Source organism: Microcaecilia unicolor, chromosome 7 (genome assembly GCF_901765095.1).
Source record: "Microcaecilia unicolor chromosome 7, aMicUni1.1, whole genome shotgun sequence".
NCBI classification, from domain to species: Eukaryota; Metazoa; Chordata; class Amphibia; order Gymnophiona; family Siphonopidae; genus Microcaecilia; species Microcaecilia unicolor.
The window spans coordinates 104789747-104814471 of record NC_044037.1 but is presented as its reverse complement, the minus strand read 5'-3'; the positions used below and the strand labels follow the sequence as shown (position 1 = coordinate 104814471).

The window sequence follows — 24725 nt, the reverse complement described above, 5'->3', positions numbered from 1 at the left end:
TTCATCTGAACAAAAATAATGTATTCAGGGCCAAATTGAATCGAATATTCGGTACAGCCCTACTTTGCAACACACCCACGCCCCATCAACCACTGCAGCTGCAACGATAATCAAGTGAGCACTCACTACCCTGCCTATACCAGGATATAGTCATAACACGGGAACTCGTATGACTGCCAATCACAAAATGAATCTCTCTTTTTCTTTTTTGAAGCACTGAAAGGAGGCGTATAGCACACCCAGAGCCCTGGGAAAGGTCTTCCAAGGGCAGGACAGTGTCATTGACTAAAGAAAATTATCAGGTAAGACATATCATCTCCTTCTTAGCGTCAGCTCAACTGTTCTGAACCAACAGGATGTACCAAAGCAGATCTACTGGGTAAGGGAAGACGAGGCACCCCCTCCCCAAATGACAGCTCTGCAAAAGTCCAAACGGGATCTGGCCAGCACATCCAATCTGTCGTGCTTAGCAAAAGAACGAAGTGATGACTAAGTTGACACCCTGCAAATCTTCTTAGGGGATACTATCCAGGCCGCTGCCCTAGTAGAGTGGGCTTAGAGCCCCAGGATGATTCTTGTTGATGTAAGCAGTCTCAATAGTCGCCTCAATCCACCCCACAATGGAGGCATTTGAGGCCGCCTGGCCCTTCCGAGGCCACGGAAAAGTACAAAAAGGTGGTCCAAAAACACAAAACTCATCGTTTCTTTGAGGTACCTGAGCAGCGTCCTCCAGACATTCAGCTAATGAAGCTCCCGACCCTCCAGTGACAATCTCTGCACCACCGTGGAGGGCAAACAAACCTCCTGATTCAAATGAAATGAAGACACCACCTTCGGAAGAAAGGATGGTACCGTGCTCCAGTACAGGGAATCCTCCAATAAGGAGAGATATGGATCCCAACATGACAGAGCCTGCAATTCTGAATCCCTCCTAGTAGAGATGATGGCCACCAAAAACACTGTCTTGAGGGTAACATCCTTGCTGGAAGCAAAGCACAGGGGCTAAAACAGAGCCTCAGACAGAACCCAGAGGACCAGATTGAGGTCTCAAGAAGGAAAGGAAGGACAAACGGGGGGGGGGGGGGGGGGGGGGGGGGGGGGGGGGGGTGCACATGCATCACCCCCTTCAGAAACCGAGCTATCTCTCTATGCAAAGCCAAAGAGATGCCCTTCACCTTTCCCCGAAAGTTGGACAATGCAGCCACCTGGACCCTCAAGGAGCTCAAGGCCAGCCCTTGTTGCAGAAAACCCAAAAGATTGGGAACCTGAGCCCTCCAGGGATATAGGGAACGCTCATCACAGCAGGAGACAAACATACACCAGACCGCAACATAAGCCAGGGACATAGAGGACTTCTTCATACATTTTCAGAGTATCTCTCATTTTATAAAGCTCTGAAAACATACTTTTTTTTAGAAGCATTTTAATACATGATCTAATAATTTACCAATGATTTTTGTATTTCATATCTTATTATAACCCGCTTGGATTCCTTGTTGACATAAGTTGACATAAATACCAACAATAGAACAGAATAGAAATCACTGCGAGGCAAAACCCAAGCTTCGCTAATCGTCACCCCTCAATGGCCATACCATGAGCCAAAAGGGATCTGGATCCTCTATCTCTACCGGCCCTCGCTGGAGCAGACCCCGACCCATAAGTAGAAGAAGCAGGTCCTCCACCAACAGACACCGGAGATTCACATGCCAAGGTCTGCAACGCCAATCTGACGCCATCAGCAAAACAAAATAAGGATGACATGCAATCCTGCGCAACAAGGGGAGGGGAGGGGGGAACCACTACTGGCCAAGGTTGTACCAGGGCATCTATCCTGCGAGAGGTCAGGTCCCTCCAGCGACTGAAAAGCGTTCCTTCACATTGGCTCTGGGCAGTATCAAATTGAACTGAGGCCCCCAACGGTCCACAAGGAGCCGGAAGGCCTGAAGCCCCAGTTCCCATTCTCCTGGAACCTGGAGAGAGCGACTGAGAAAGTCCACCTGCACATTGCCTTTGCCCACAATACGGACCACAGACAGCCTGCAGATGCATCTCTGCCTACCGACAGAGACTCTCCATCTCCAGGGCCACCGCTAGACTCCTGGTTCACCTGCTGAAGGTAGAGAAAAAGGAGAAATTATGTCTTACCTGATAATTTTCTTTCCCTTAGTCCTACCAGATCAGTGGCATTGTTGTGCATGCCCGCCAGCAGATGGAGACATAAAAAGAAAGTAGTTCCCTGTGATGCACCCAAGGGCACTGCGCAGCCCCAGAATGATGTCAGTTAGCCAAGTAATGGTGCTGTCATGCATACTACTGCATCACACTGCAACCAAAGAATGACCACGGTCTGAGCCAAAATATGTCGCTATATCCTCATATATGCATTTTGGTGTATTTATTTCTAAAATTTTAAATATGTTTTATTTGGGTGGGAATTTCTCTCTCCTGTTGAGTTTTTCCTCCCATTCCTTTTGCAGGTAAAAGTTGGCAAGTGATAAAATGGGACTCCGTTGTGAGTTTGGTGATCTACAGTATACATCAACTGGGAGCTTTGAGGCCACATGTTGTTTAAAATTAAAATTTTAGACACACACCAAGTGCATTAAACATACAGACCTTTTTGTGTTACTAGTGTTCGTTGTAGGGTCTGTTCCGTTATTTGTAGCATTTTGAAAAGATATATCCTCAGATACTAAGTCAGGAGGCGTGGACTCAACCAAAGCATGACTGCAAAAAGATAGGCAGATACTCTACTGGCATGCAGCTATTTTGTTGAATCAGGAGGCACATGAACTCAAAAGATCCAAAAAAGAAAACACATGCAAAATCAAAGAAGATCAACAGAGAAGACTTCTGGACTGGTCTGGTAGGACTAAAGGAAAGAAAATCATTTCTCCTCCTTTTGCGTCCTTCCCAGACCAGTCCTGACCAAAGAGGGTGGGACTACAATTCTAAAAGAAAAACAGAAAAGAAAAAAATACCGCAAGCCTGACAACAGCAGCAGCCTGAAACCAGAGAGATGTGCTTAAAGGGCAACGTATTTTCCAGAAATAAAGAGGAAGATTCTTGCCTCTAGAATAGACAGGAGACTAAAAGACAAATGTGTCAGTTTAACAACACACATGTAGCTAAGAGTACCAAGATATTTCCTAAGCTTCACCTGAAGGATCTCCATAGGGCAAAACCTACAGCCAAGGAACTAGAATCCAGGGAGAGAGCCCCCAGTGAGAAGTCCAACAAGGCAGGCAACACCTGCTGAGCACACCAGTGGAAATATGACACACTGGAAAGTACTGAAGGGGAAACTCTCAGAATTAGCGAGGACTTACTGGTGAACAGTCCCCCAAATTCATTTCTGTCAAATAGGAAAATTAGGTTCTTACCTTGGTAATTTTCTTTCCTTTAGTCATAGCAGATGAAGCCATTACGTATGGGTTGTGTCCATCAACCAGCAGGGGGAGATAGAGAGCACTCAACTTTCACAGTGCCTCCTGGCCAGCTAGCTCCACTGCCTCTTCAGTATTTGAAGCTTCCAAAGCAGTATGGCAAACCGCAATGGGAATAACATGAGCTTTCCTCACAGCGAACGATGGCCCTATAACAAAGGGCATGAACTCAAAAAAGGAGGGAATGAACACATCCTCCTGGAGGGAATAAACTCGTCCTCCTTATTGTATAACTGGAGGGGATACACGCAACCCCCTGGAGGAAATAAACTCATCCTCCAAAAAATAAACTGGAGGGAATGGACTCATCCTCCTATAAGTGAACAGGAATCCTGAAGACTGTTTTCCAACTTTCTCCCAAGGAAGGAACTTCAGGAAACAAGAACAGAACCTGAAACAGATTCACAGCATACAGACAATCATACAGGGAGGGTTCATGGCTTCATCTGCTATGACTAAAGGAAAGAAAATTACCAAGGTAAGAACCTAATTTTCCCTTCCTTGTCATCAAGCAGATGAAGCCCTCCTAGCAGCCACATCCAGCCTGTAAAGTCGGGCAAAAGAGAGCTTAGAAGCCCATGTTGCTGCACTGCATATCTCTTGAAGAGAGAGTGCTCCAGTTTCAGCCCAAGAGGAAGAAATCGCTCTGGTAGAATGCGCCTTGAAGGCTACAGGCGGAGACCGGCCGGCAAGCAGATAAGCTGAAAAGATAGTTTGCCCAAGAGGAAGAAATCGCTCTGGTAGAATGCGCCTTAAAGGCTACAGGCGGAGACCGGCCGGCAAGCAGATAAGCTGAAAAGATAGTTTCTTTGAGCCAGCAGGCAATAGTGGCTTTAGACGCTGGAGACCCTCTGCGAGGACCTGATAGCAACACAAACAAATGATCAGAGGTCCTGAAAGAGTTAGTAACTCGCAGATACTGCAGCAGAGTCCTGCGCACATCCAACAGTGCAACTGCCCAAAAGATTCTGGAAACTCCTCCTTATCAAAGGAGGGCAAGAAAATAGGCTGGTTTAGGTGAAACGCTGAAACCACCTTAGGCATGAAGGAAGGCACAGTCCGAACTGTGACCCCGGACTCTGAGAATTGCAGAAATGGGTCTCTACAGGACAGCGCCTGGAGCTCTGACACCCGCCTCGCCAAAGTAATGGACACAAGAAAAACGGCATTTAGTGTCAAATCTTTCTCCGATTCTCGCCGAAGCGGCTCAAAAGGAGAAGCCTGCAGGGCCTTCAAAACTAACCCCAGGTTCCAAGCTGGACAGGGTGCTCGCACGGGAGGCCGGAGCCGAAGCACCCCTCTAAGAAACCGTGCCACATCTGGATGAGCAGCTGAAGACACGCCTTCAACCTTACCACAAAGGGAGGCCAACGCTGCCACTTGCACCCACAGGGAATTATAGTCCAAGCCTTTTTGTACACCATCCTGCAAAAAGTCCAGAATCGGCGAGACAGGAGCCCGCATGGGTGTGATCGCTTTTGAAGCACACCAAGACTCAAACTGGCGCCAAATCCTGGCATAAGCCATGGAAGTGGAACGCTTGCGGGCCTGCAGGAGAGTGGAAATGACTGTGTTTGAATAGCCTTTGTCCCTCAATTGCACCCTCTCAATTGCCATGCCATAAGACCAAAGCGGCAGGCGTCCTCCATGGCTACCGGGCCCTGTGACAACTGATTCAGTACCAGAGGTAAAGGAAGGGGAGCCTCCACTAGCATCTGTCGGAGGTCCGCATACCAAGGCCTCCTGGGCCAATCCGGGGCGATGAGGACCACTTCTCCTGGGTGCAGCCGAATCCGCAGGAGCACGCGCCCTATCAAGGGCCAAGGAGGGAACACATATAGAAGGCCCAGAGGCCAGGGCTGAGTCAAGGCATCCAACCCTGCCGAGCGAGGATCTCTCCGTCTGCTGAAGAAGCATGGGACTTTGGCATTTGAACTTGTCGCCATAAGATCCATCTCGGGCTTGCCCCATTTGGCACATATCTGCAGGAATACTTCGTCTGCTAGTTCCCATTCTGCTGGATCGATCTGATGCCTGCTTAGATAATCGACTTGCACGTTGCTCTGACCTGCAATGTGAGCTGCCGACAGAAACTGAAGATGCAGCTCGGCCCAGTGGCAAATCTGTTCGGCCTGCGCAGCCAGTGCTCTGCACTGAGTGCTGCCTTGTCGATTTATATAGGCCACTTGTCGTGTTGTCCGACATCACTCTGACAGCCAATCCTTCCAGGGTCACTTGAAAGGCCAGAAGCGCCTGAAACACTGCTTTCAACTCTAGGCGGTTGATGGACCACTCCGACTCCTCGGGTGTCCATAGACCCTGGGCATGCTTCCCCTTGCAATGTGCGCCCCCAGCCCTTCAGGCTGGCATCTGTCACTACTAGACACCAATCGGGGAGCGCCAGCAGCATTCCTCGCTGCAGCATGCTGTCTCAGAGCCACCACTCCATGCTGAGTCGGGCCGCAGGGAGCCAAGAAAGTCTGCATTGATAATCCTGAGAAACTGGAGACCATCGTTGAAGTAGAGAATAGTGTAGAGGTCTCAGGTGCTCTCTCGCCCAGGGCACCACTTCCAACGTGGCTGTCATCGATCCCAGCAGCTGGACAATGTCCCAAGCTCGCGGGCGGGGCATCCTCAGGAGCAGACGGACCTGATTCTGAAGCTTGCACTGCCTTAGCTCGGGTTGGTATACATAGCCCGAGTCTGTGTCGAACCTGGCCCCCAAATATTTTAGAGATTGTGAGGGGGTCAGGTGACATTTGGCCAGATTGACGACCCAGCCTAGAGATTGAAGTACTGAGACCATTCTGGCTGTAGCTTGATAGCTCTCTGGTACAGAGTCTGCTCTGATGAGCCAGTCATCTAGGTACGGGTGAACCCTGATACCTACTCGCCTGAGAAAAGCAGCTACTACCACCATTACCTTTGAAAAGGCTCGGGGAGCTGTGGCGAGGCCAAAAGGCAAGGCCCGGAACTGGAAATGTTTTCCCAACACCGCAAACCTCAGAAATTTCTGGTGCGGGGGCCAAATTGGTATGTGCAAGTAAGCTTCTTTCAGGTCTAGAGACGTGAGAAACTCTCCTGGCTGTACCGCAGCAATGACGGAGCACAGGGTTTCCATGTGGAAATGCCACACTCTCAGGGACTTGTTTAATTCTTGTAAGTCCAGAATAGGGCGAAAAGACCCACCTTTTCGCGGCACCACAAAGTAGATGGAGTATCGGCCCTAGCCGTGTTCGGCGGGAGTTACCGGGGACATGGCCCCTAACTGAATCAGACCTTGCAAAGTCTCCTCTACCTCCGCCCGTTTGGCGGCAGAACCGCATCGGGACTCCACAAACACGTCTCTTACTGGGGCGTCGAATTCTATTCTGTAGCCATCTCTGATCAGGTCCAGAACCCACTGATCTGAGGAAATATTGGCCCACTCCTCGGCAAAGAGGGAAAGACGTCCTCCGATGACAGGAAGCGAGGAGGGGGCCGGCGTATCATTATTGAGAGGGTCGTCCCTGAACTCCAGGCCTAGAGCCGGTGGCTGCGGAACGCTTGTCCGAGTGAAAGGAGTTCCTCTGCTGAAAACGGGCACGAGAAGTGAACCCAGCAGAACGCCCCGGGCGGTACCTTCGAGCTTCACAGAAGCGAGGACTATAAGAGGAGTGGACCGCCTGGCCCTTGGAGGAAGGCCTCGGCCTATCTTTGGGCAAGCGCTGGGGTTTAGGATGTCCCAGGCCTTTAACAATTTTCTCCAACTCCTCACCAATAGAAGAAGGCCTTGAAAGGGCAACTTCACCAACCTCTGCTTAGAGGCCATGTCTGCTGCCCAATGTCATAGCCAAAGAAGACGGCGAGCCGCCACTGCTACTGCCATGTGTTTAGTCGAAGCTCTGACAATATCATAAAGGGCATCAGCCAAAAAGGACAAGGCCAACTCCATCCGCGGAGCCACATCCGAGAAGGGCTCCGCTCCATCTCCGGGCTGTTCCACTGCCTGTTGCAACCACGCCAGGCAGGCTCTAGCAGCATAACAACTGCATGCAGACGCCTGAACAGTAAGACCTGCAATTTCAAAAGACCAATTAAGTGCTGCTGCCAGCCTACGGTCTTGTATATCCTTAAGGGCAACTCCTCCTTCCACAGGGAGGGCAGTTCTCTTTGTCACCGCAGTGACTAGGGCATCTACTTTAGGCATTGCAAAGCGAGCGAAATGCTCCTCATGCAGAGGGTATAATTGCCCCATAGCCCTGGAAACTTTCAAAGGTCCCTCGGGGTCAGCCCACTGAGCAGAAATAAGCTCTTGGATGGAGTCATGCAAAGGAAAGGCTTGAGCAGGCTTTTTGGTACTAGCCATCCTAGGATTCACAGAGGAGGCCGCGCCACTGTCAGGCTCTTCAATAGAAAGGACCTGTAGGGCATCTGAAATAAGCGCTGGCAGCTCATCACGGTGGAAAATCCTCACCACGGAGGGATCATCCAGATCCTGTGGTAATTCTGCACCTGACTCTGGCTCCTCAGACCACGAAGGCCTGCCAGAACTCTCTGAATCCTCACAGCCTGACCACCGGGGGGGGGGGGGGGGGGGGGGGGGGGGAGGAGGTGCACCACCATCTGAAGGGGAATTAGCCCTTCTACGCTTTTCTTTATGCCAATTATCAGGGAAAATAGCCTCAGCGGGAAGTCCCAGGCCAGCATCCATCGGGGTGGGGGGGGCAATAGAAGGGGCCTCATACGACCCTTGAGGGAGAGCTCTTTTCAGCATGTATGCTTTATGCAATAACAACACAAAATCCGGGGAGAAAAACTCGCCCTGGGCACCCAGATCCCGTCCGGGGCTAGCTGCTCCCTGAATAGCCTCAATTCAAGGCCGCGCCATGCGGAGAAAGCAAAAAGGCGTCCGCTGCCAGCTCTGAGCGGGAAGAATCATCGCTCGCCATGCTTGGGCCGGCTCTTACGCCTGTACAGCACGATTCACAGAGCCCTGCTGCTGATTTGCGCTTGCCACACCGGGAACAGCGCTTTACATACTCTGCAGCCATCGCCGAAAATGGCGGGAAAAATCAAAATGGCGGTTTCGCGCCAAAAACGCCCCGATCACGGGCCCACCTCGGAGGAGTTAGAAAACACTCTTACCTCACCAGACCGAGTATCACAGCTCCGGTCCCATAGAAGAATCAAAAGAAAACCTCTGTTCCAATGTCTCTGCGCCAAAGCGTGATGCAACTTTTTTTTTTTTTTTTTTTAACGCTGTGAGGAAAGCAGAGGTAATAAGAACTCCGGAGGCTCAGATGAGTGGGAAAGGCAGGGAAAGGCGAACCAATATGCCTGCATCCACTGACAGTGGGAAAGGACAGGGAAAAGCAAGCTAATGTGTCCACATCCACGGGGCATGGATAAGGCAGGGAAAGGGCTAACCTATGTGCCTTCAAAGTGAAGCTGCTATAGCCTCTAACACCCCGGCTAACAACTGGCAAGCCAGGAGCCACCCCCAGGCAGATTTTTTAATGGAGCTCGAAGAAGCTGCAGCCACCCTGCTTGGGGAGATAGAGAATACTGAAGAGGCAGTGGAGCTAGCTGGCCAGGAGGCACTGTGAAAGTTGAGTGCTCTCTATCTCTCCCTGCTGGTTGATGGACACAACCCATATGTAATGGCTTCATCTGCTTGATGACAAGGAATCAACTACTTAATGGCAAAATTAACGAGTCATAGGAGGAACAAAAAAAAAAAACAGCCATCGATAGCCTATGAAAAGACATGAATACTACATGGGCAGGAGAAGCAGCTGCCTATGTTCCCAGGTACGGGAGATGGAATCTAGCAAGCGCAGAGAGCACATAGCCCCTGCCACTAAATACCCCATAGGTAGGAAAGAAAGAAGGAAGGAAGGAAGGAAGGAAGGAAGGAAGGAAGGAAGGAAGGAAGGGAGAGAACCGCCTGGAGCACAATACCAACATATCACAGACATGTGCCAAAATAGGAACTCTCCTTGAACAAAAAATGTGACTACACACTAAGCGACTCCTGGAGCTCCACTAGCCAGGCAGCTTGTACCAATTGTGCCACATTTGAAAACAGTGAAAAAACACAAAGCAGCAGACCAGAGATGAAGGAGCAACCAGATTTCTGCCCCAATGTGGAAAATAGGCTCCTATACTGTTGGCTGAGAAACCTGCACCCTAGCTGGGCAGCATGACTGAGAAGGCCCACTGGAAGAGCAGCCTGAAATAGGGAATGGCAGAGTAGTTGAGCCATCCAGTCAGATGAAGTACAGTTGCAGCAGCACTGTCCAAGTTGCAACTATACAATCACCCCTTTCACGTGCTACACCAGTTCTATAGCCACTACTACTGGAACTGCTCCCTCCTTCAGACAACTGGACCTGCAGAGGGGAGCTTTATACAGCTAACTGGTTCAGTTGCTGAATCAAGGGTGAAATTCCAGCCACAGCAAGAACAGCTGGGAAGTGCAGTCTGGAGACCAATCAAGTCACCCGAGTCTGGAAGAAAATGGAAAGAAGGAAATTGCAGAATATCAAAGAACCTATAGAATCTCCAATTGAGGAACATGTCCCAAACAGTACAGCTGTCATCCACAGCTAAATCAGACACGCAAACGTTAGCTGAGTTCAAGAGCTGAACTGCCATCTGGAAAACATAGCTGCCTTGGGGTTTTTTTTTTTTTTGAGACCAGTGGCCATAAAATAACTAGAAGGGCCATAGTTCAAATCCCGCCAAGTTGCCCAGAACAAAACCACAGAAGCAGAAAAGAACAAGCTGTAATCCGTAGCACGACTCACAGAAACCTTGAAAGAGAGGAGATGACTGCAGCTGTGAAAGACGGGAAAGGTCTGCAGCCTATGGAAACACCTGCCAATCCTTCAGCATGAAATCTATCAACAATATAGTGGTCAGGTGGCCAACCTCTAGAGCTGATAGCACAGCTGGCATGGCCCCAGTTAAAGACCATATCCTGAAATCCGTCTGAATCTGAAGTAGTCTAAGTGACTTTGCAGAAGGTGAAAGGCACAGCCTAAAACACGACTTACTTAGGTATGCCACCGCAGAACAGGCTTACTCAGGGCAAAACCCATGTGAACAGATCAGGACAAAGGGAGGGGGAGGTGTTTCCCAGCCAGCTCTAAGACAACGGAAGCAGAGACTTGCAGATGTAAGACAGATCAGAGTTCTTGAGAATCAAAATAGAGCATTCTGCATTCTTCCAAAAGGTCTGAGCTATGGCAGGCAAGAGTGCAGACAAACTAAAATATGCTGCTGAAGAGAAGTAGCAGAAGGTTCCACTGACCAACATCATGGTGGGGCTGTGCAGCCTCAAAATAGAGTAGGCTCTTGCCATTCCGCATTAGGGTATACCCTAGCGGAGCTCTCTGCAGCCTCAAAATAGAAGGAACCTCTGTAGATATGACTTCAAGCAGGCTGTTGCAGGTCTGAAGTAGAGGCAGGTGCTGCAGGTCCAATACAGAGTAGGCTGCCACTGGTCCAAAGTGCAGCCAGGTGAGGCAAATCTGAAACAGAGCAAACTCCAGCAGGTCTGAATCAGAGAGCTTATACATGCTCAAATAAGAGGCGGCCTCAGTAGCTTCAAAATATAACAGACCAGTGTCCGCAGCATCAAAATAGAGGAGACACAAGTAAGGTAAAATCAGTCCTTATCTGATCATTTTCTTTCCATTAGTCCCAACAGATCAATCCAGAGATGAGTGAGTTATGTCCCTCTACCAGCAGGTGAAGATAATGCCAGAGCTCTGCCATAAGGGATACTGTGCAGCAGCCTCTCTTTCAGTATGATCGATACCAAAGCAGTAAGGAAATCAGGACACCATGCATCAAACTCCTGCCTCTGTCACAAACAGGGAAGAAATCAATGGCCCTGTGGTCAAGCGATCGTGGTCTTACTCTTGTACCATCCTGCCATGGAAGAGACGTCCATAAGACAGTGAAACAAGATCTGTGATAATTCAAATCCAAATCTGAAAAGAATGAAACACATCATACACTATGTCCTAACCAAGAACAATAAAGGGCAGGCCTCTGGATTGATCTGTTGGGACTAATGGAAACAAAATTATCAGGTAAGGACTAATTTTACCTTCCATAGTGTCCCACAGATCAATCCAATGGGATGTTCCAAAGCAGTCCCCAAGTAGGGTGGGACCATAAAGCCAGAACTAGCCCCAACAGACAGTGCTGGCGCCAGACCCCAGACACGAGGACAGAGCAGACAGACCTCGAGAGAACTCATCACCCCAGATAGCAAAAGAAAACTCCCTCCGTGACCAAGAGAAGCAGTTCCAACAACAGTCGAGAGAAAGGAGCCCAGGCCCAACCACCTTAAGGAAAAAGGCTCCACTACCAGAGAAGGCACTAGACCTTCCAACGAACTAACGAAAAAGGCCCACACCCTGAGATGAAGCCAGTCCCAACTTCCTGAGTCAGAGCCACACTGGAACCCCAAACTGCAGAAGAAGTCTGGTAACAGGTGGCAGAAAAGCCATGCCAGCCCACAAAGCAGTAAAGTATGACAGCCAGCGACAGAGCAAAGCCCAACAAGACTTAAAAGCCAGTGACGAAGGCAGGCAACGAATACCATGGTAGTCAGAAACAAGCAAGGCACAGCAGCCAGAGTGGTGGAGCAGGCCAACCAGAAAAGGAATAAGGTTTGACAGCCAGGGAAAAAACCTGGCCCACCTGCCAGAGATGGCGAAAGACTCAAAATCAGGGCAACTCACCACCCGACCCCCACAAGGAGGCCAAGGCCCAACCTCCAAAGCCAGATGAATAGCCAGAGATGGATCCCAGTGTGCCCTCCAGTGAGAAGGCTAGGTTCGTCTGCCAGACACGGAGCAAAGTCAGGCACAAGAGCCGAAAACGGATCCAGACATGACAGGCAGAGAGGGAGTCCGGTCCAACTGACAGTAACAGAGCCCGGCAGAACAGCTAGAGATGGAACAGGTCTTGACCTGCAGAGACAGGGAAGGACCGAGAGCTAGAGGCAGAGCAAAGCCCAACTCCCAGAAAACTAAGCAAGGCGCAACCTGCCAAAATTGGTCTGGCACCACTGCGCAATGCTCGAACTCCAGAAGTGGAACAAGACAAGACATCCAGAGACAGAACTTTGGTTGACATCCGGGGACGAAGTGCGGCTTGACTCCTTGAGACAGAGCCAGAGCCGGCCTTCAAGATGGAGCTAGAACCAATCTCTAAGACAGAGCAAGATTGTGAGTCCAATGCGGAGCAAAGCTTGGTAGCCAAAGATGGACTTAGTACACCAACTTGAAACGGCCCAGCCCGACAGCCGGCCAGCAAAGACAGAGCAAGGCTTAACATGTAGAGACTCAACCAAACCTGTCATGCACAGACAGGGCAAGATTCAGCCTCCAGAGAAGGCGCTTGCCTCAATGCCATATGGAGCCACATGCCAACGCATGAGCAAGGAACAACCCGCAGAGGCTGTACAAGGCCCGCTATCCATAAGTATTGCCATACTGGGAAAGACCAAAGATCCATCACGCCCAGCATCCAGTTTCCAACAGTGGCCAATCCAGGTCACAAATACCCGGCAAGATTCCAAAAAACTACAAAACATTTTATACTGCTTATCTCAGAAATAGTGAATTTTCCCCTAGTCCATTTAATAATGGTCTATGGACTTTTCCTTTAGGAAGCCGTCCAAACCTTTTTAAAACTCCGCTAAGCTAACCGCCTTTACCACATTCTCTGGCAACGAATTCCAGAGTTTAATTACACGTTGAGTGAAGAAATATTTTCTCTGATTTGTTTTAAATTTACTACATTGTAGCTTCATCGCAGGCCCCCTAGTCCTAGTATTTTTGGAAAGCGTAAACAGACACTTCACCTCTACCCGTTCAACTCCACTCATTATTTTATAGACCTCTATCATATCACCTCTCAGATGCTTTTTCTCCAAGCTGAAGAGCCCTAGCCGCTTTAGCCTTTCCTCATAGGGAAGTCGTCCCATCCGCTTTATCATTTCCGTCACCCTTCCATGCACCTTTTCTAATTCCACTATATCTTTTTTGAGCTGCGGTGACCAGAATTGAACACAATATTCGAGATGCGGTCGCACCACGGAGCGATACAAAGGCATTATAACATCCTGATTTTTGTTTTCCATTCCTTTCCTAATAATACCTAACATTCTATTTGCTTTCTTAGCTGCAGCAACACACTGAGCAGAAGGTTTCAACGTATCATCAACGACGACACCTAGATCCATTTCTTGGTCTGTGACTCCTAACGTGGAACCTTGCATGACGTAGCTATAATTCGGGTTCCTCTTTGCCACATGCATCACTTTACACTTGCTCACACTAAACATCAGCAGCCCAGGAGAGAGTAAGGCCAGACGTACTGAGAGGTGGCAAGGCGTGGTAAATCAAGACAGGGCAAGATGTCACTAGCAGAACCAGGCTTGACATCCAGAGATGGATAACTGACCTAAAACCGAAGACTGGACAAGACTCCACATCCAAAGACGGCACCAATTGCGATGTTCAGAGATGGAGCCAGGATATGGCCAAGGCTCGACGTTCAGAGACGGAGCTGGGGTCAACGCCCAGAAATGGAGAACGGACCACAATCAAAGACGGGACAATGCACGATGTCCAAAGACTGAGCTATAGTCAACTTCCAGAGATGGAGCACAGACTAGGCTCAACGTCCAAAGACTGAGCAATGCCCACCGGCAAAGCTTACCAGAATGCTGTGAAATAAGTGGAGAACAAGAATGCTGGCCATTAAGCCAGCAAGACGGCCACTACCATGCCGCATACTGCGATGCTGCGATCAAGCAGTACAATGCAGAGTACAATTTGTCACAATACAATCCAGTAGTAGGCTCTCAGAAACAGCCCACTGGAAGTAAGCAACAGCTGCTACAGGGATGGTACAATATAACAAGATAGCATAAGAGGCAAAAAAACATAGTAAAAATTTTTTTCGGTATATTAAAAGCAGGAAGCCGGCAAAAGAATCGGTTGGGCCGCTGGATGACCGAGGGGTAAAAGGGGCGATCAAGAAAGACAAAGACGTAGCGGAGAGACTGAATGAATTCGTTGCTTCGGTCTTCACCGAGGAAGATTTGGGTGGGATACCGGTGTCGGAAATGGTATTTCAAGCGGACGAGTCGGAGAAACTTACCGACTTCACGGTAAACCTGGAGGACGTAATGAGGCAGTTCGACAAACTGAAGAGTAGCAAATCTCCTGGACCGGATGGTATTCATCCTAGAGTACTGATAGAACTGAAAAATGAGCTTGCGGAGCTACTGCTAGTGATATGCAACTTATCCTTAAAATCGAGCGTGGTACCGGAAGATTGGAGGGTGGCCAATGTAACGCCCATTTTTAAAAAAGGCTCCAGGGGAGATCCGGGAAATTATAGACCGGTGAGTCTGACGTCGGTGCCGGGGAAAATGGTAGAGGCTATTATTAAAAACAAAATTACAGAGCACATCCGAGGACATGGATTACTGAGACCGAGTCAGCACGGCTTTTGTGTGGGGAAATCTTGCCTGACCAATTTACTTCAATTCTTTGAAGGAGTAAACAAACATGTGGACAAAGGGGAGCCGGTTGATATTGTGTATCTGGATTTTCAAAAGGCGTTTGACAAGGCACCTCATGAAAGGCTACAGAGGAAATTGGAGGGTCATGGGATAGGAGGAAATGTCCTATTGTGGATTAAAAACTGGTTGAAGGATAGGAAACAGAGAGTGGGGTTAAATGGGCAGTATTCACAATGGAGAAGGGTAGTTAGTGGGGTTCCTCAGGGGTCTGTGCTAGGACCGCTGCTTTTTAATATATTTATAAATGATTTAGAGATGGGAGTAACTAGCAAGGTAATTAAATTTGCTGATGACACAAAGTAATTCAAAGTCGTTAACTCGCGACAGGATTGTGGAAAAATTACAAGAGGACCTTACGAGACTGGGAGACTGGACGGCTAAATGGCAGATGACGTTTAACGTGAGCAAGTGCAAGGTGATGCATGTGGGAAAAAAGAACCCGAATTATAGCTACGTCATGCAAGGTTCCACGTAAGGAGTTACGGACCAAGAAAGGGATCTGGGTGCCATCGTCGATAACACGCTGAAACCTTCTGCTCAGTGTGCTGCTGCGGCTAGGAAAGCGAATAGAATGTTGGGTATTATTAGGAAAGGTATGGAAAACAGGTGTGAGGATGTTATAATGCCGTTGTATCGCTCCATGGTGCGACCGCACCTTGAGTATTGTGTTCAATTCTGGTCGCCGCATCTCAAGAAAGATATAGAATTGGAAAAGGTGCAGCGAAGGGCGACTAAAATGATAGCGGGGATGGGACGACTTCCCTATGAAGAAAGACTAAGGAGGCTAGGGCTATTCAGCTTGGAGAAGAGACGGCTGAGGGGAGACATGATAGAGGTATATAAAATAATGAGTGGAGTGGAACAGGTGGATGTGAAGCGTCTGTTCACGCTTTCCAAAAATACTAGGACTAGGGGGCATGCGATTAAACTACAGTGTAGTAAATTTAAAACAAATCGGAGAAACTTTTTCTTCACCCAACGTGTAATTAAACTCTGGAATTCATTGCCGGAAAATGTGGTGAAGGCGGTTAGCTTACCAGAGTTTAAAAAGGGGTTGGACGGTTTCCTAAAGGACAAGTCCAGCTACTAAACGGACTTGGAAAAATCCAAAATCCCAGGAATAACATGTATAGAATGTTTGTATGTTTGGGAAGCTTGCCAGGTGCCCTTGGCCTGGATTGGCCGCTGTCGTGGACAAGATGCTGGGCTCGATGGACCCTTGGTCTTTTCCCAGTATGGCATTACTTATGTAATGTACCCACCCCCATGATGGAAAATGTACTGCCAGACCAAGTCTTCAAGAAAGTGGCACTCACAGTTCAGAAGGTGCTGCCACCACCCAGCATACCAAGGGGCTGGTAAAAGGAGTTACCGGAATGGATGCTACTAGACCAAAGCATAAAGTGCATCTCCAGACCCGAGTCTGGAAGAAGCTGGCACTCACAGCCCAGAAGGCACTGCTACTTACCAAGGTACTGCCCTTAAGCACGGAAGAGAAAGAGTGCCAAGGTACCATTTCAAGAAATAGGACAACTAAGAAAATCTGGTAAGGAGGCCACCTGACAAACCAGCCAAAGGCATAAAACCAGGGAAATCACCCAAAGACAGATCGGGTGGCAAAACAGCCAAAGACGGCTGTACACTCTGTAAGAAGCGTCCCTGATAGAGACAGCATAGCACTGCCGTTACGCCAGCCAGTGCAAATCCCTGCCAGACCCATACCACAGAGCTCAGAAAGTAGCCCTGGGAGAAAAAAACAAAGGAGGACCAAAACCCCGAGGGCCTGCCCGGTAAGGAGATGGCAAGACCAACGCTACAGAGCAGCCATCCCTAAATCAGAGCCCGGATCCCTGCATGTGGAAAGACCAAGGCTCATGACTTGCCGGAGAATGACAAGGCTAACCAGCAGAAAAAGGCTCCTCCCTCCTCAGGCCTTAACACCGGGACTGCAGGAAAGCAGCAGAAACTGAATCAGCACCCATCTGGAAGGCTGGTCCTGCAGGCTAGGAGACAAAAAATACATATAACACCACCCAGGGCAGACTGTGTGCCAGGAAGCAATAAAGAGCCAGACCGCCCAGCCGGCATCCCATAAGACAAGAGAGGCACCGAAAGAAAACTATCATGGCTTCTTCCAACACCTGAAGAATAGGCTGACCAACCCAAAAAGAGAAGACAAAAGATTGGAACCCAAAAGTGCCAGTAGACAACCCCACAGGGCTGAAAGTAAGGCCTGGCTGAAGACAACTGAACAGCCCACTGCCCTCCAATGTCACCAGCACCGGAGGAAACCTCCCCCTCTTCCAGCAGAGTAAGGCCCAGCTGAAGCCAACTGAACAGCCCACTGCCCTCAAACGTCACAGCACTGGAGGAAAACTCCCCTTTTCCAGCAGAGCAAGCTGAGGGAAGCCTGTGCTCTGGAAACCAGGTAAAAATACTTGGAGGGCTGCCAAGCGAGGAAGGGAAGGAGGGCACCATACCACTACTGGAAGACAGAGCTAGGCTCGAAGCAGCGGCACATGAAGGGCTCGAAGCAGCGGCACATGAAGGGCAGGAACCCCCCCCCCTTTTTTTTTTCAAGTGCAAGGCAATGGCCACCGAAGAATCAACCCCGCCAGAGAAAGAAACTCACAGCCCAATCAGCCAGAAACAGGAGAGATGGGAGAAAGGCCAACAGACCGTCCCCTCCAGGAAATCTCCATCACTAAACCACTACTAGCACCTGAGAGTACCACCACGAAACAGAAGCGGTGCCAAAGCGGAGCAGGAGCTGCACGGACAGGAGAAATTAATAGCACGGCCAGCCACGCTCCTTAAAAAAAAATGTCACCAAAGCCGCGAAATGACTACCAGCCGGGAAGCCCGCCTAAAATTCACCATGACCCCTCCACCAGTCTAGGGGAAGAACCTCTAGGCCCCCCATCCCACAAACACTAAAAAGACCCTGCTGATACAGTGGGACCCCTAGCCTCCACCCCCAACACTGAAGAGACCCTGGTGGTCCAGTGGACTGCCAGTCCTCCTCACTCTCCCCTCCCCCCTCTGTGGGTGCCTCCTCAAAACTGCAGCGCCCTGCCCTGTGCATCCTGGGATGCGCTGGATGGGGCTTAACTTCCATATAAGGGTTAAGTCCCCACCCGGCGTGTCCCAGGATACAGCGGGCAGGGCACCGCCATTTTGAGAAGGCACCCGCAGAAGAGGGAGTGCTTGTCCCTCCCTCCTCCAACTTTAAGGTAGCCCGCCGGGGGTAGGGGGGAGAGGTGCCAGAGAGGAGGGCTAGTAGTCCCACTGGGCCACCAGGGTGTTTTTAGTGTTTGGGGGATGGGGGGGCCTAGAGGTTCTTCCCCTAGACTGGTGGAGGGGTCATGGTGAATTTTAGGCGGATGGGTGGGGCGGGCTTAGGTTTAACAGGTTCAGGATTTTTTTTCATCATCATGCTAGCTTCGATCATAGGGGCGTTGTTTCCCTGCGCTAACTTTAAAGCGCTATTCAGAACAGCGCGCGGGATTTGATTATCTGCCCATTAGGAAACTGTCAGTCTCTAAAGCTAGCTCCAAGCTCTTGACAAGGAAAATACAGTGTCAAAACCGAAGCACAAAAGAAAATCGCTGCAGTGCCAGAGAAATAGCATGGAACTTAAAATGAATAGACAAAGAAAGTAAACCTGATAGAGGCACTCAACGAACAAATAATAGAAACTTACCTCAAAGCCCCATCTTTTTTTCTTTCTTTTAATGAGAAAAAGTAAAGGGGGAGAAGGAACTCGGCATTGCCAAGCCTCACCCCAGCTCCAGGCAATTTTCAACATAAGTTGCCTCTCCACACTCTGAATAGAGGAAGAGGGAAGGAAGATAAGGGGGTTAGGGACCGGGCACCACCAGTTGTCAACCCAGCTCCAATAAATGTAAGCATAACAAAAAGGGTGACTCTTCCCACTGGCTTGGCTCTGTGCTCAACTGACACTCCGACAGTCCACTAGATCAGGAGCTCGTTGATAAGCACCACATGGGAGCTGCACATATCATCCACCATCCGTTGGAGAAATAAAACTACCGAGCATTCTGGGGCTGCACAGTGCCTTTAAATTGCAAATCACACAGAACTGCTTTCCTTTTATATCTCCATCCGCCTGTGGGAATGCTTAACAATCTCATTGGTCTGGACTGGTCTGGGATGGACACAAAGGAATACTGGACAATTCCAGGGAGCACCTCTGCTTATGCTGGTGACATTACTGGCAGAGTTCAGTTTTCTCTATCTTCACCTACTGGTAGGAAGGGATAACACCCATTGGTTCAGAACAGTGGAGCCGACACTAAGAAAGAGATCTTTGGAAAAAAAAAAACCCCGACTAGGAAGGAAATGGTGGAGAGCAGATAAAGGTTTACCTTCTCTTGGTAGATCTCCAGGTAGGACATGGAAATAGAGATATCACACTGCTCGTAGTTTCTGGAACTGCTCTCTGCCTGTGTCATGCGGAAGAGAGCAAGGACTGCACGTGGGATGACACCAGGTTGCTGTGGGCTCCCTAGCATAGTGTGTGTCTTTCCTGTGGAAAAGAAGGAAATGCATCTTGAATATTTTATCCTACTTCTAGCTTTTCTCCTATTTCCCTTCTGTCCCTTCATACTCTCTTCATTGGTGGCTAGCATGAGGCAGCTGCTTCATGCAACACCCAAATGCAGCTAATCTCCAACCTGCTAACAGAAGCATCTCTACCACCTGGATCCAGCACTCTAACAACAATGGCTTATCTCCAATCCAGATTTGTTTTTTTGTCTCACTGCTGATAGTGGCTCCCCTGGCTCCTCTCTTGGCTGGTCTCTACTTCCTCTCCTTACCCGGATCCACCTCCTCCCCTCAACAGTAGCTCATTTTCCAGCTGTAGGTGCCAAATTTTAAGTATCTGGATGATCTGGCTTCTGGCATGTTCCTAGCTCTGCAAAATGTTCTGGTTTCTCTCTCTCTTCATCTATAACTGTACCTGCTCCAGTGGGACCATAAGCAAACACACTGGCATTCTGACCATTTAGCAGGTGTGGGAGGATGGGCTCAATAGACCCTGTGTAAATCTCTTTTTGTGTGGAGTCTTCACCGTAAAAGGCATTAAACCTACAAAAAGGGATAGAATAACAGCACATGTTCAGCAAGATGAAATAAGAGCACAAAATTCCTTTCAATAAAAATATAGCATAGTATAAAATTCTCAACATTAGAAGAGTGGATGAGGCTCAGTAACATGGCTGCACTTTGCTATGCAGGAAACATGGGTTTGATTCTGAGTATAGTATTGATCTGTTTTTTAGGCCAGTATTCACAGATCCTGAACAACCTACTGTCTAGTGTGCTACATTCCAGACAAATCCATCATCAGTGCTGCAATGACTGGGTTAAATAGGACAAGGATTAAAAAATAAGGAAGAAAACCCCACAGAGTTATACATGAATGGTCATGTTACCATAACCCCAGTAGAGGACACTGACAATTATGCTAGGAACCTGAAGGAGCAGGAATTAAGATGCTGGGAAATTGCTGAAAATCAGTTCATAAGATAATGGCAAACTCTCAGCATGAGAAGAATGTGATATTCATAAGAACATAAAAATAGCCATACTGGATCAGACCAATGGGCCATCTAACCCAGTATCCTGTTTCTAACAGTGACCAATCCAGCTCACAAGTACCTGGGAAAAACCCAGATAGTAGCAACATTCCCTGCTACCAATCCCAGGGCAAACTGTGGCTTCCCCATGTCTATCTCAATAGCAGACTATGGACTTTTCCTCCAGGAACCTGTCGCACCCTGACAGAGCCCCAGTTCAGTGCATGCACTAGTTGGATCCTCACTGATATTGCAAGGTTTCCAGTTGGTTCTTCCAGTTGATGATCTCCAGGCATTGAGAGTCTAGGCCCCGTACACATGGTCCCTGTTGCTTCTGGTCATCCTTGTGCATGTAAGGCCGCAAACGTACCACCACTCGTACATTTGCCGGGGAGGCTGTTTTCTTTGGCTGGTTCTGCGCTTCCATGATGCTAACACGCTTTGCCGTCTCCATCAGTTTAACTAGAAAAGAAACACACCCACAAGGTTATATTTTGAAAAAATGCATTTGAGGAAGGTAAGAGGATGACTTATTAGTGTTAACAAACACATTCCAAATAGCCCACATAAAGAGGTGGTGAAGATACTTAAAACAGAGAAAACTATAATAAATAAATATAACGGAATAATAAAACAATTCCGAATTACGCCCTACTGACATACCTATCTACTCCCCAAATTCAAGAAAGGGACCTCAGCAAGAGAAATATTCTCATACTCTATCAGGAGCCACTCCAATTTATGCAGAATAAGAAAAAAAAATACTGCCTGCCAGTCAACATAACTGAACATTTACCCCTCTGTTTAGAAAGCACTGCTAGCTGCTGTCGACACAGACCATTCAAAGTGAATGGGCTGTGTTGGCATTAGCACACTGGCAACTGCTAGCACGGGTTTCTAAACTGAGGGGTAAATGTTCAGTTACGTTGACTTTGTAAACAGGGGGGTTAATAAGAACCGTGAGGAAAAAAGTTGCACCAGCAGTAGTGACATGACAGTTCAAATTGCAGAAAATTTTATAGATGAACATTTTGAAAGCAGATTTCTAGTGGTAAAATTATTTTTACCTGCATGAAACAGTTTTTTTTAAAATTATCAATCCTTAATATGGGAAAAAGTTCTACAACGAACATACTTTTACTTCTATTGGCAGTGTTCCCAAAACTACGTTTGAGAGAAGAAAAGAGCACAAGCAGACTGCAGTTGGAAACCTACACAGCTTATTTTATTTTAACTTCTTCTGTGTGCAAGCTGTAGGCACAAATACTGCAGCTACTTCATACCCATGATAATAATCAAATCAAAACTACAAGCATAATTTTATCTTTATCAGTGCAACAAGCAAAAAGTACCAACAGTATTTGCACTAATGCAGAGTTTAGTTGCCCCCACAATATCTTTTTTTCCAATTTATACATTTCAAAAATATATACAATCAAGCAAACATTTGAACAGAAAGTGGGCAGGGAACACCCCTCAATATTCAGGAAGTACGTTTAGTTGTGATATGTGTGTGTAAGCATATTTCCTATTTCAGTTCTATGATAGTCATGAGTGGTGTGGAATAGGTTAATAAGGAACTGTTATTTTTCAACTAGTACTAGGTGTAGAGAACATCTAGATTCTAGAGCAGTGCTTCGCAACCCAATCCTTGAGGCACAACTAGAGAATGACACGGGGATGGGGACCCATGGTAAGGAAAAATGAATTACCCGATAATTTTCTTTCCATTAGTCCCAAGAGATCAATCCAGAGACGAGTGGATTATGTCCCCCTACCAGCAGGTGGAGATAGAGAGAACCTCAGACTCTTGGTATATGTAGACCTGTGCAGCCAGCTTAGTCTCAGTATTGTTGATACCAAAGCAGCTGAAGAAGAAAAAACAATCCAATATTAACTTCCACTCGCAGGTTCTGCCTCTACCGCAACCGCGGAAGGGAAACCACCTAATTGGGGATTACAATTGTGAAAGTACTCCGTCCTTCATAGCTTATTGTGAGCTCTGAGCGGCCCCTAGCGAAAAAGACCGAACCTTGAGAGTCATGCCCTGTGAAATGAAGGGAAATTATATAAAGAAGAGAAAACATGCCAACAAAACCCAGAAAAGGGCGGGCCTCTGGATTGATCTGTTGGGACTAATGGAAAGAAAATTATCAGGTAATAAACTAATTTTTCCTTCCATAGCGTCCCACAGATCAATCCAGAGACAAGTGGGATGTACTAAAGCAGTCCCAAGTGTAGGGAGGGATCACCAAATAGACAAAGACCCCAGAAAAACATACTCGTCCCAACCTCCAAAACAGAGGTCAGATCAGAGACCAACTCCAAGAGGACTCACCAACCCCAAATGAAATGAAAGAGATGCCCTAGAACTTGCCAATAAGGACCAGACTCCTAAAACAGAACAACTCTACTACTACTACCACTTAACATTTCTAAAGCGCTACTAGGGTTAAGCAGCGCTGTACAATTTAACTTAAAAGGACATTCCCTGCTCAAAGAGCTTACAATCTAAAGGACAAGTGAATAGTCAGTTCGATAGGGGCAGTCAAATTGGGGCAGTCTGGATATCCTGAAGGTAAGAATTAGGTGCCGAAAGCAGCATTGAAGAGGTGGGCTTTAAGCAAAGACTTGAAGATGGGCAGGGAGGGGGCTTGGCGTAAGGGCTCAGGAAGGTTGTTCCAGGCATAGGGTGAGGCGAGGCAGAATGGCGGTGGTGGAGAAGGGTACTGAGAGGAGGGATTTGTCCTGTGAACGGAGGTTTCGGGCAGGAACGTAAGGGGAGATGAGGGTAGAGAGGTAGTGAGGGGCAGCAAACTGAGTGCATTTGTAGGTAAGAAGGAGAAGCTTGAACTGAATGCGGTATCGGATTGGAAGCCAGTGAAGTGACCTGAGGAGAGGGGTGATATGAGTATATCAGTTCTGGCAGAATATAAGACGTGCAGCAGAGTTCTGAACAGACTGAAGGGGGGATAGATGGCTAAGTGGGAGGCCGGTGAGGAGTAAGTTGCAGTAGTCAAGGCGAGAGGTAATGAGAGCGTGGACGAGAGTTCGGGTGGTGTGTTCAGAGAAGAAAGGGCGAATTTTGCTGATGTTGAAGAGGAAGAAGCGACAGGTCTTGGCTATCTGCTGGATGTGTGCAGAGGAGAGGGAGGAGTCGAAGATGACTCCGAGGTTGCGGGCAGATGAGACGGGGAGGATGAGGGTGTTATCAACTGAGATAGAAAGTGGAGGAAGAGGAGAAGTGGGTTTTGGTGGAAAGACGATGAGCTCAGTCTTGGACATGTTCAGTTTCAGGTGGCGGTTGGACATCCATGCAGCAATGTCGGTTAAGCAGGCCGATACCTTTGCTTGGGTCTCCGCAGTGATGTCTGGTGTGGAGAGATACAGCTGGGTGTCGTCAGCATAGAGATGATACTGGAAGCCATGAGATGAGAAGAGGGAGCCCAGGGAAGAGGTGTAGATTGAGAAGAGAAGGGGTCCAAGGACAGATCCCTGGGGAACACCAACAGATAGCGGGATGGGGGTGGAGGAAGATCCATGAGAGTGAACTCTGAAGGTGCGGTGGGAGAGATAGGAGGAGAACCAGGAGAGGACAGAGCCTTGGAACCCAAATGAGGACAGTGTGGCAAGGAGTAAATCATGATTGACAGTGTCAAAAGCGGCAGATAGAGCGAGGGGGATGAGGATGGAGTAGTGGCCTCTGGATTTGGCAAGGAACAGGTCATTACAGACTTTAGAGAGTGCTGTTTCTGTCGAGTGTAGAGGGCGAAAACCGGATTGAAGTGGATCGAGGATGGCATGAGAAGAGAGAAAATCAAGGCAGCGGCTGTGAACGACACACTCGAGTATTTTGGAGAGGAAGGGTAGGAGGGAAATGGGGCGGTAGTTGGAGGGACAGGTAGGGTCAAGTGATGGTTTTTTGAGGAGAGGTGTGACTACGGCGTGCTTGAAGGTGTCAGGGACAGTTGCAGTGGAGAGAGAGAGGTTGAGGATATGACAGATGGAGGGGGTGACAGTATGAGAGATGGTGTTAAGTAAGTTGGTGGGGATGGGATCAGAGAAGCAGGTGGT

General features: G+C 48.4%; 1 protein-coding gene across 1 annotated transcript in view; it reads right to left on the bottom strand.

Annotated features, from left to right (window-relative positions):
* Window positions 1-24725, bottom strand: part of KIF22 (kinesin family member 22) — a 183905-nt gene that overhangs the window by 101855 nt on the left and 57325 nt on the right. The window contains exons 2-4 of the mRNA XM_030210581.1: window positions 20897-21113; window positions 20033-20160; window positions 19437-19597 (exon numbers count right to left, since the gene is read on the bottom strand). Coding sequence (XP_030066441.1) covers window positions 19437-19597; window positions 20033-20160; window positions 20897-21105 — 498 coding nt within the window. The 5' untranslated portion in view covers window positions 21106-21113. The remainder of the gene's footprint in view (window positions 1-19436; window positions 19598-20032; window positions 20161-20896; window positions 21114-24725) is intronic.